This window comes from Pipra filicauda, unplaced genomic scaffold (genome assembly GCF_003945595.2).
Source record: "Pipra filicauda isolate LSUMZ 115617 unplaced genomic scaffold, ASM394559v2 scaffold9_size5747161_pilon, whole genome shotgun sequence".
NCBI lineage: Eukaryota > Metazoa > Chordata > Aves > Passeriformes > Pipridae > Pipra > Pipra filicauda.
Window position 1 is genome coordinate 1,338,550 of NW_024105198.1, and position 10,926 is coordinate 1,349,475.

A 10,926-nucleotide genomic window follows, 5' to 3' on the forward strand; every position below is an offset into this window, starting at 1 on the left:
GCAGGGAAGATGTTGGCTTGCAGGACTGTTTACTAAGAGAACAATTTGAAACCTGAAGGCTTTTGAAAAATCCCTCACAGTAGCTGGGATCTCCTTACTGTGTTACCTTGTAAGAGGCAGGTGAGATTTGCTGCAGCCAGCGATGTTTCCACCACAGTGGGGACCAAAGTAACCTGAACAGCCCCTGCACTTGGCTGGAGGCCCCTTTATGCAAACAGGGAACAGCTGTACTGCCCTAAGGAGCAAAGGCTTTGGAGCAGCCAGTGCACCATTAGGCAGGTGCCTAATGAGGTGCTGTGGTGGCTTAGAGATTTGAAGTTTCAAATAGGCATCAACCACAGGAGTGTGGTAGGTTGCAGGACAGCCTTCCCTTCTACAGGATAATCCCTGTGAAGCAGCAGCTCCCTGTAAGTAGGGAATCCCCCTGTCAGCAGGTGCTGGGAACGCCAGGCTGAGCTCTCTCTTCTGAGAGCAACTTTCTTTTAGTGAAAATGCAGCTGGAGGATGGAGAAATGCCTCTTCAGATCTTCGCAGTGACCGAGACACGTGGTTACTGAACTGTCACAGAATCTGTGTTTTTCCTTATTCAGTATAGACTGATGTGATGGGCATTTTCAAAGTTCTGTAGGCAGCAGTGGCTTTGGCCTGTGGGATGGACTGTATGGCTGTGGCTTGTCAGCTTCACTGAGTGCAGTTTCTGGCAGTCCTTTCACAAAACCTTATGTGACTGGAACAAACTGGCCTGTCTTCTAAAACCTGATTTAATTCAGACACCATGCTGTCCTCCAGCAGAAGTAAGAAAAAGCTTAGCCTTTTAAAGGGACTTTTAATCAAAGTGCTTAATCACAGAAAAACAAATTAAAAAATCCTGATTGTGTAGTGGTCAGAAGAGAACATACTTGTACATGCATGGCTGCATAAGCGATGATCCATCTCCTGTCCTGGAAGGACCTGTGACATTCAAAGGCTGCTGCCAGCTCTGGAAGCAAGCACACAGCTGTTTCTGGAAGGCAGCTCACTGAGGAAGGGAACTCCAGTGGCCACATGAAGGGCAGAGAGGGAAGTGACAGCCACTGGTGAGAGGAAGATTTCTGGTGTGAGGAAAAATTCTCAAAAGCTGAGTCCTGCAGCATGCTACTTAATCCTGTTTATACTAAGCAAGTAGCTGTCAAGGAAGTTGCTAAGTGCAATGATTTAGGCCAGTCTCTCAGTTGTCAGAAAGTGAATGTCCATGCTCTGAGGAGAGTGTTGGGTTTCTTTAGTGGGGTAGGAGCAGCTTTTCTTGGACTGTGTGCCCTGGTCTGGAAAAGAGAGCAAGGTGGCCAGGATGTTTCCCTTTTGTCCCTGAAATGCTCAAGGTGAGCTGTAGGATGCTGCAGGTGTATCCCTTGCCTGTCCTTGCATGGTAGTGTCAGTGGGCAGAAACAGGAGTTGCTGCCCTGCTGGAGCCCTGCCAGCCCCTTGGAGAAGGAGCTGGGTGAGATGCCAGAGAAAAGGTAAACAGCAGAGCAGTGCCCCTCTCTTTGTTCCCTCTGGTGATGGGTATTTGCCACATTAGGCTGAGTGTTCAAGCAATGAACACCTGAGGAGAGAACAAAGGCACCTGCTTGGAGGAAGGAGACTCCTGCCACAAGGAGTTCCTCAAGGAGTTCAGACAGAGTCTAAGGCTTAGGAGAAGACTGCCTGCTATAGTGCCAGGACTTTGAGCAGCACGGTGCCTGTGGGGTTCACCTCCACGCTCAGGAAGGAGGTCCAGCTGTAAACACCCCAGTCCCTGCTGGCTGGCAGGACCTGGCGCACAGAGCACGCTGGGTTGCAGGCCAGCCCATTGCCGAGGAAGGTGAGGGAGAAGGTGAAGTTCTGGGGTCCTCCAATCTCCTGCTGGTTCAGCACTGCCACAGCGTAGGCTCGGCCAGACAGGGGCCGCTCCCACAGCTCAAAGGTCTTGTCCTGCCAAGGAGAAAACAAACCTGGGGCTCAGGGGAGGCCGGAGCGATGGTCATGCCTGTTGGGAACAAACAGGCTCACTGGGCTCCTGTCCCCAAACCCTGAGCACCTCTGTCCCTCCTCCTGTGTCCCCTTTCTGAGGGGCTGGCTGGCTGCCTGTGCCCCACACTGCACCCCCAGCCCGGTCCTGCTGTACCTTGAGGATCCGGTATCCCTGCCTGCCCAGCGGGTCCTGGTTGATGGCGATCACCTCCTTGTTCTGGAGCAGACACTTGGCCTCGGGACTGATGTGCCGCAGGTCGTTGGACATGAAGAGGGGAGCTGCCATGATGGCCCACATGGCCATCTGAGTCACTGACTGGTCCCAGCTCAGCCCGAAGTTTCCAATCACCAGCTGTGACAGGTAAACAAAAAGCACCTGGTAACGCTTCCTGCAGAGCAGAAACTGGGCCACCAACCCAAGCACTGGGAAATGACAGGATGCTGAGGGTGGGCCCCCTCTCTGGAGTGTGGCTAGATAGGCTGAGTGCCAGGAGCAGGACCAGCTGGTAGGGAAAAATGAGGCATGACTAGTGAGGCAATTTAGAATGAGCCACTGATGGAAGTAAAGGCGGCTCTGTAAGTGGCTAGGCAGTGTTTAAGGTATTCCTTCCTTGCAATGCTGGCACCCAGGGGTTTTCCTTCTGGTGGGACATCAGCCCTTTGGAGACTGTCTCCCAGTGCCACACTTGTTTTGAACTGGTGCTGTTTGTGGAGGCTGCATTACACAAAGACGGTGCTTCCTTGGTACTGTCTGTACCTGCAGTTCTCTTTCCCTTTCCAGCCAGGACCCTCTCATCAAGATTCTCATCATAGGGTCCCATCAGACCTCTTCCCCTCAATGTTTCTCCCCTAGTTCCCTCCTTTCCCATCCTTCCCATCCTACAGCTGAGGGAAGGAATTTTTGCTGATGCTTCAGCAGAGGTGGGTGTTGCTATACTTGCCATGTCAGGATCATTCCAGCCCCCCGGCCCAGCTATCTTCACAATGCTGTCCTGGTGAAGAGCTGTCCATTCTAAGATACTCTTGATGCTGTTCCAGGAATCGTAGACATCATAAAAGTTCCTCCAGTGATTGCAATACTGTTTGATCTCTGTGTAATTGGGCTGCCAAAACAATGAGTGTGATTAGCCAGAGAGCCTGGCTGTACAACAACAAGAGTGTAAACAAGGCTAAATGGATCAGGGGTAATTTGGGGGAGTACTAGGATAACACCTTCCATCACCAGCTATGTGGATGGTCTGGTGCATGTTGATTCCCTAGGAAGCTTTGTGCCCGGTGACTCCAGTGTGCCATGTCCCAACACAACTGCTTCCCTTGGGAGAACAGTTGTGGCCACCAGCTCTGTTAGAAAATTCCTTTCAGCACAATTTTAGTGAGGGTGTGACAGGGCCAGTGGAATTAAACTGTAATATCCCATTACTTACTGCCATTTCTTGGGTCTACACCCTTTGCTGAGTAATACATTTAATTCAAATGGGAGGGAATGGCACAGGGGAAACCAGCTGAGGGCAACGTGTGTGTCACGGACCCTGGCTGGCAGAAATGTGCCACTGAACAATGTGGAGGATGTCACAAAGCCTCTCTCCTGGTCCCCAGAGGTAACTGTAAGGCCAGGTCTGCAGCACTCTGTGTCCAGGAGGAGTGACACTGAGACTGTGTGTCTGCACTGCCAGAGGTTTGCTGCTTGGTTCCTTGGAGCCAAAAGCAGATGGATGCTGCTGTGTTTTCTCTGGCATGCTCCAGCTGGGCTGTGCCTTCATGCTGCAGGATCCTACTGAATCTGTTTCAGCAGAGCAGTGACTCACCTCAGGTATAGTTCAGGGTTCTAGAGGAAAAAGTCTTTTTCCTCCATCTTACAGCCTTGGTCTCTGCCAGAACAGAATTTCTCAGGACGCTGTTTTGAAGTCTTAATGTTTTTCTGTTCTTCCCACTTTTAGCCCCAGGATAAGCCTTGAGAAACAGATCTTACCTGCTGCACGGGCCTCAAGTAGAAAGGCCACTCGCAGGCATACACAATGCTCCTTCCAGTCTTGTTCAGGGCCAGAGACATGCGCCTGTAACCTAAAGCAAGGCAGAGGTTACACAACCTCCTTGGGGGTCAAAGTCTCTGCAGAACTAATCCAGTGTCACGGGTTCAGGTTTCAGCTCAACTCTCACAGAATCAAGGCTGAACACATTATCATGGCTGAGACACCACAGGGAGGACAGGGGAGCTCACAGTCTGCAGCCAGTCTCCTGCCTCCCAAGGACAGGTGAGCTGCTTCACAGCTTTGCTTGGGCAGGCTTATTGCTCCCAAGACTGTTGATCCCTTCATACATACAGCCATGGGAAGAGGCTGAAAGCTTTACTGTGAGGCACTTTTTCCTCTAGATACCCAGGATCTAGATACCAGTCAGTATCTATCAAGCAGTGCAGCTTTGCTGGGTAATGTTGCAGGAATATGTTCTCATGAGGCAGTTGCACCATATGGACTGGGCAGGAATGCAAAAGCACTAGTTTTTCCTGTCCTTGTCCCCAGACAGCCCTGTTAAGTCCCTTCTAATTGGCAGAGAGGGAATGAAAAGTCTGCTCTCTCCTCTGGAACTGCTTCAGTACAACTGGATTGTGTCTGAGCTACACATATGATCCAACAGAAGCTTTCAGCTCAGCTGTCACTCAGGGTGCTGAGCTGTGCTCCTGTCTGTGGCAGCTGGCATATGCCCCACCATCTGGCTTCGATGGGATTGTCACTTGGGCAGGTTCTCCCTGCCAGGCAGAGACAGGACTCCTGATGCCAAATGCTGTGGTGCTGACTGTGCCAGCAGCCAGAGCCCAGGCAAGAGAAAAATGCCTTCCAAGTTACAGTGTTCTTCCCACAAATCTGCTCCTGTGGCACTGGGATTTGCTTGTGCTTCTGAAGAGTCTGTAGCCAATCCCCCTCAGAACAGGGAGCTACTGAGCTTTCAGCTGCTGCCTTGCCAGCCCTTGTGCAAATAACTTTTGAAGTGATATTTATACCAGTGTGCTTTAAAATGAAAACCCTGGTAGGATTATTATGCCATAATTCCCTTCATTTTCATCTGTTAAAAGCCCTCACAGCTGCCCTTTTCATGGCTGACACAACCTGTTCTTGCTTCAGGCTGATTCACGTTGACACAGCCTCGCCACGGGGATTGAGGGGTAAGTGTGTGAAACGCTCTGAGCTCTCCAGTAAAGGCACTGCAGGAGGGCAAAGCCTCTGCTCTGTTAAGAGCTGAGGAGCAGCCTGCACAGCCATCCCCCAGAGCACGCAGCTGATGTGTCTGTGCTCAACGTGATCCGGGCTCTGCAGTGAGAAAGCTCCTTTCCCAAGCTGTGCTCTCGGGAGAGCTCCAGGAGACCGAGCAGGTAAAAACACTGGGGCCAGCAACACTCATCACCTTGGGAACAGAGCCTCACACTTGCTTTTATGAGCAAATCCCTTAAAATGGGTATGCTCAGGGAAAAGCAGCTTCCTGGAGCCCCACCCTGGGCTTGGGGATTGCTGCTGCCCGCAGAGCATTCCCACCCATGGGAATGGCTGCCTGGAGCCCGTGCCTACCTTCTGCCAGCTGCTCCAGCGAGCCAGAGTTGCAGCCATCAAACTTGAGCAGGTCCACGCCCCAGGAGGCAAAGGTCTGGGCATCCAGCTCGTAGTGGCCGTAGCTGCCAGGGAAGCCGGCACACGTCTTGCTCCCCACGTCACTGTAGATCCCCAGCTTCAGGCCCTTGGAGTGCACCTGCGCTTCCAGGGCAGAAAAGAGACCTGGGCATGGGGCAGGAGGGTGAGGCAAGGGAAGCTGAACGTTGGACAGGAAACTGAACATGAGCCAGCAGTGTGCTCAGGAGGCCAAGAAGGCCAATGGATCCTGGCCTGGATCAGGAACAGTGTGGCAGCAGGAGCAGGGAAGTGATTCTTCCCCTGGACTCAGCGCTGGTGAGGCCACACCTCGAGTACTGTGTCCAGTTCTGGGCCCCTCAGTTCAGGAAGGATACTGAGGTGCTGGAGCAGGTCCAGAGAAGAGCAACAAGGCTGGGGAAGGGACCTGAGCACAAGTCCTATGAGGAGAGGCTGAGGGAGCTGGGGGGGCTCAGCCTGGAGAAGAGGAGGCTCAGGGGAGACCTCCTCACTCTCTGCAACTCCCTGACAGGAGGGGGGAGCCAGGTGGGGGTTGGTCTCTTCTGCCAGGCAGCTATCAGTAAGACAAGAGGGCATGGTCTTAAGCTGTGCGAGGGGAGGTTTAGGTTAGATATTAGGAAGAAATTCTTTCCAGAGAGGGTGCTGAGCCATTGGAATGGGCTGCCCAGGGAAGTGGTGGATTCTCCATCCCTGGAGGTTTTTAAGATGAGACTGGATGTGGCATCAGTGCCATGGTCTGGGAACCACGGCGGTAGTGGATCAAGGGTTGGACTTGATGATCTCGGAGGTCCCATCCAACCCAGCTGATTCTATGATTCTAAGAAAACCCCACTGTGGCAGGGCAGGGGTTTAGCTCAGGAGGTGGTGATGGCAGTGCCCTCACCCCTCCCCGCGGGTGGCACTCACGTAGTCGGCCAGCCGGCGGATCCCTCCGGGGAACCGCTCCGGGTCCGCCCGCAGCCTGCCCTGCCCGTCGCGCGTCGGGGCCATCCAGCAGTCGTCGATGCAGAGGAACTCGTAGCCGGCGTCCCTCCAGCCCTCGGCCGCCATCCTGTCCGCCATCTCCACGAACAGCTGCTCGCTGGGCAGAGAGCGGGCAATGTGGCAGCCGCATTCCTGCCAGCGAGTTTGTCTCTACCCACACCCTCTGCCAGAGCCACAGCGCCGGGGAGAGCCCAGGGGTAGCGCAGGTACCGGCGCGGGCACATCCGTGCCCGCGCCGGTACCTGCGCTGCCCTGGGCTCTCCCCCCCTGCCCCGCAGCCCGCCGTACCTGACGCAGCGACTCGGGTGGTCGGCACAGTCGGTGCCGCAGAGGAAGCGCTCCCAGTGCAGCCACCCCATGGGCGGTGTCCGGGCCAGCCCGTTGTCCAGCGCTATCACCGCCGCCACCATCACCGCGGCCACCATCACCCCCGAGACCCAGCGCGGCGCCATCGTGCCGCCGCGTTGACGGACAGCCACGGGCGGCCAATCGCCGGCGAGCTGGCCCTGTCCGCGCAGCCAATCGTCGGACGCGGCGCTGCCGGAGGGCCCGCCCTCCTCTCTCCCCTCTCTCCCGCGGGAGGGTCACGTCAGGGCCGCGTCACGTGAGGGGCGCGCGAGGCACGTGGCGGGGGCCGCGTCGCGGGATCGTGGGATCGTTGGATCAGCCGGGCTGGAAAAGACCTCCGAGATCGCCAAGTCCAACCCCGCCGTGGTTCCCAGGCCGTGGCACTATGTGCCACATCCAGTCTCATCTTAAAAACCTCCAGGGACCGAGAATCCACCGCCTCCCTGGGCAGCCCATTCCAGTGTCTGGTCACTCTCTCTGTAAAAAATTTCTTCCTGTTATCCAACCTAAACCTCTCAGAGCTTAAGATCGTGCCCTCTTGTCCTGCTACTGGTTGCCTGGCAGAAGAGACTGACACCCACCTGGCTCCCTCCTCCTGTCAAGTAGTTGCAGAGAGTGATGAGGTCTCCCTGAGCCTCCTCTTCTCCAGGCTGAACAGCCCCAACTCCCTCAGCCTCTCCTCATAGCACTCGTGCTCCAGTCCCTTCACCAGCCTTGTTGCTCTTCTCTGGACCTGCTCCAGGACCTCAGTGTCCTTCCTGAACTGAGGGGCCCAGAACTGGACACAGTACTGCAGGTGTGGCCTCACCAGCGCTGAGTCCAGGGGAAGAATCACTTCCCTGGACCTGCTGCCACACTGTTCCTGATCCAGGCCAGGATCCATTGGCCTTCTTGGCCACCTGGGCACACTGCTGGCTCATGTTCAGCTTCCTGTCAATCCGAACTCCCAGGTCCCTTCCTGCCTGGCTGGGTCACTGTGGCACCAGGAGGTGCTCAGGGGGATGTTGTGCCCCTGGGGTGGGAGGCCCTGTGTGCCTGCCTGGTGGGCAAGGAGGCCAATGGCACCTGGCCTGTACCAGCAATAGCGTGGCCAGCAGGAGCAAGACAGTGATTGTCCCCCTGTGCTGGGTGCTGGTGAGGCCACACCTCAAATCCTGTGTCCAGTTCGATTCACAAAGGACATTGAGGGGCTGGAGCAAGTCCAGAGAAGGGCGACGGAGCTGGGGAAGGGTTGGAGCACCAGGAGCGGCTGAGGGAGCTGGGGGGCTCAGCCTGGAGAAAAGGAGGCTCAGGGGGAACACCCTGGCTCTCAGCAACTCCCTGACAGGAGGGGGGAGCTGGGTGGGGTCAGGCTCTGCTCCCAGGGAACAAGGGACAACTGGACATAGTCTTAAGCTGCACTAGTGGAGGTTTAGGTTGGAGATTAGGAAGAATTTAATCACAGAATGGGTGATTAGACATTGGAATGGGCTGCCCAGGGAGGTGGTGGAGTCACCGTTCCTGGAGGTGTTTAAGGGAAGACTGGATGTGGCACTTGGTGCCATGGTCTGGTTGACACGGTGGTGCTCAGTCGCCGTTTGGACTCAATGGTCTCAGAGGTCTTTTCCAACCTCAATGGTTCTGTGATTCTGTGTGTGCCTCATCCCTGCTGCCAGGCCTGGTCCTGCAGCTGTGTGTCCCTGTGCCTGGGCTCAGCAGTGCTGGAGCTGCCCCAGGGTCTGGGGGCACTAGGGGCTGTCCCAAGCACAGAGTGGTGGGTCTGTGTGTGCTCTGTGTGTCAGCACAGGGTCCTGGGGAAGGGGGGTTGTACCCCGCGGGCCCAGGACTTGGTTTTGGCTCTGATCTTTCAGCCCTGCCTCAAAACCTCTGTGAGCAGCTCCTGATAGAGCCTTCCTTCTTCGAACACCTTATCCCCTGTGCTCTTCCCCTCCGTCACTACCACCCTCATAACACCAGTTCTTCTCCCCTGTACTTCTCCCCAAGGCTGGACCAGCCCCTGCAGCCCCCTGGAGCTCTCGTGGTGGCCCCCAGCACAGCAGGAGGAGGAGAGCAGGATGGGAGCACTGCAGGGCTGTGGGTCATGGCCCTGGGCTGCGGGTGCCTCTGGTGCTGGGGCCATCCAGGCATCTCGCTAGGTGTCCTCCGATCCCTGCTCTGGCACATCCAGGGAACAAAAGCCCTTCAGAGCCTGTGGGTTGATAATCACTCCTTGTTCCAGTGCTTGGTCCTCCCCCTGCCCCTTGGGGAGCCGAAGCGCAGAGATTCCTCAAAGTCAGACAAAACAAGACACTCTAGGGGCTGGAAAACCTCATGGCTTTGTTTTCTCTTGTGCAAAACGGCAGTCTGGAGCTGGGCTGTTATCCTGTATTCCCAGGGCTCAGGAGAGCTGCGGGGCTGATCCCTGCTTGCCTCCAGGTTCCAGCCCTCCCTCGCTGTTGCTTCCTGTTGCTTGTCCTGTTGTCCCCAGGAGCACCTGGCACACTGCACCCCTTGGGCTGGGGAGCTGTAGGGTGCCCTGTGGGCTGGCTGATGTGCCCAGAGCGGTGCAGGCTGGTCCCAAAGCTGTGCTGGGGGTGGGGTGGATGAGGCCGTGGTGGTGTGGGGTTTGGCAGGGCCCTGGTGGGGGTGACAGGCAGTGGTGTTGCCGCAGCTTAGGTGGCAGAGGGGTGCACTGGGACTCCTCTGTTGTGGGGGCATCACTGGCAGCGCTGTGCTGAGGGCTGGGGTGCTGGCACAGCCACACTGCCAGAGCACCCTGCGCCTGGACCTTCCCTGTGATGGAGGGTTCCTGTCCCTGTGGGTCTGTGGTCCTGCAAGGGCCCTGTGCCCCTGGCACAGCCTATCCCAGCGGCAGCTCCTGGTGCTTTCCTCTTGTGTCCATTTCCCCGCTTGTAAGGGGCAGCCCTGGCCTGCTCAGAACTGCTTGGCTGACTTTGGAGCTTGGTATTTTCTTTAAAAAAACAATTCTGTGCCCAGGCAATGTGCAGGGGTTGCTCAGAGCCCCAGCAGAGCTGTTGCCTGTTCCTTATGCATTGCACTCCCCTGGCTCCAAACCCAGAGTCCTGATCACTGTGGGACATGTTGTCCTGCAGGCATTTCTGCATCCAGACAGGATGGTTGGCTAAACCTCTGGAAGCTGGTTTTGCCCCAAGGGAGCTCCAGGCTGTGGATGAGTGAAGGAGAGGGGGAACAAGGGAAGATTGGGCACCCTGATGTTGCCCATGGAGAGCAGCAGAGCTCAGTTCCAGCAGGATCAGGCCCTCTGTGGTTGGCAGAGCAGGGGCCTGGCTGGCATGCCACTGCAGTGCCCAGCCAAGGACACTTTTCCTTGGACCCACAGAGGGCCTCCAAAGAGCCCTTGGGGCTGGCAAGGGCTGCCCCAAACCCGTGTGTGCTCCTGGCCCTGGACATGCTGTTGGCAGGCTATCGGGAAGCTGCCTGTGCTGATGATGCTCATTTTGCTGTTAATGGGAGCCCCATTAACCTGGTGTTAACTTCATTAACTTCCTTTTAAACCAGTAATTAACTCGGCCCTGGCTGTTGGTCCTGTGCCCAGAGCTGCCTCCTGTGGTGGCTGGGATGCACCCCCCAGTGCACAGCCTTGGGTGGAGAAGGGAAAACTGACCCTGTCCAAAGGCTGTGGGCTTTGCTGGGGGATGGAGCCACCTGGGCTGGCCCCTGGCCACGCTGTGACCTGTGGGAGCACATGGGGCTCAGCACCCCAGCCCGGGTGCTGCTGCTGTCCCCAGGATGTGAGGAGCTGAGTGCTGGAGGGCAGGGACAGCCCTGCAGCTGTGTGGGTGTCCCAGCAGCTCCCAGTCCAAACTGGGCAGGGACCGAGTGCTGCTCCTGACCCTGAAACTTTCCTGGGGACACCCAAATCACAAGGATCTGTGGGGCCACAGAGCAGTGCTCCCCTCATGCCTTTGGAAGTGTTTAATGCCAGTGATGAACCCCCCCACCTTGC

The 10,926-nt window shown here is 56.3% G+C and overlaps 1 protein-coding gene across 1 annotated transcript; it reads right to left on the bottom strand.

Annotated features, from left to right (window-relative positions):
• Positions 1–795: 795 nt before the first annotated feature.
• On the bottom strand, positions 796–7,074 carry GLA (galactosidase alpha). Its single transcript, XM_027725207.2, has 7 exons — positions 6,900–7,074; positions 6,534–6,708; positions 5,550–5,727; positions 3,959–4,050; positions 2,931–3,092; positions 2,144–2,341; positions 796–1,950 (listed from the first exon to the last, which is right to left on the bottom strand). Exons 1-7 carry the CDS (start codon positions 7,061–7,063, stop codon positions 1,687–1,689), a joined length of 1,233 nt encoding a protein of 410 aa, XP_027581008.1. The 5' UTR covers positions 7,064–7,074; the 3' UTR covers positions 796–1,686.
• Positions 7,075–10,926: the final 3,852 nt, after the last annotated feature.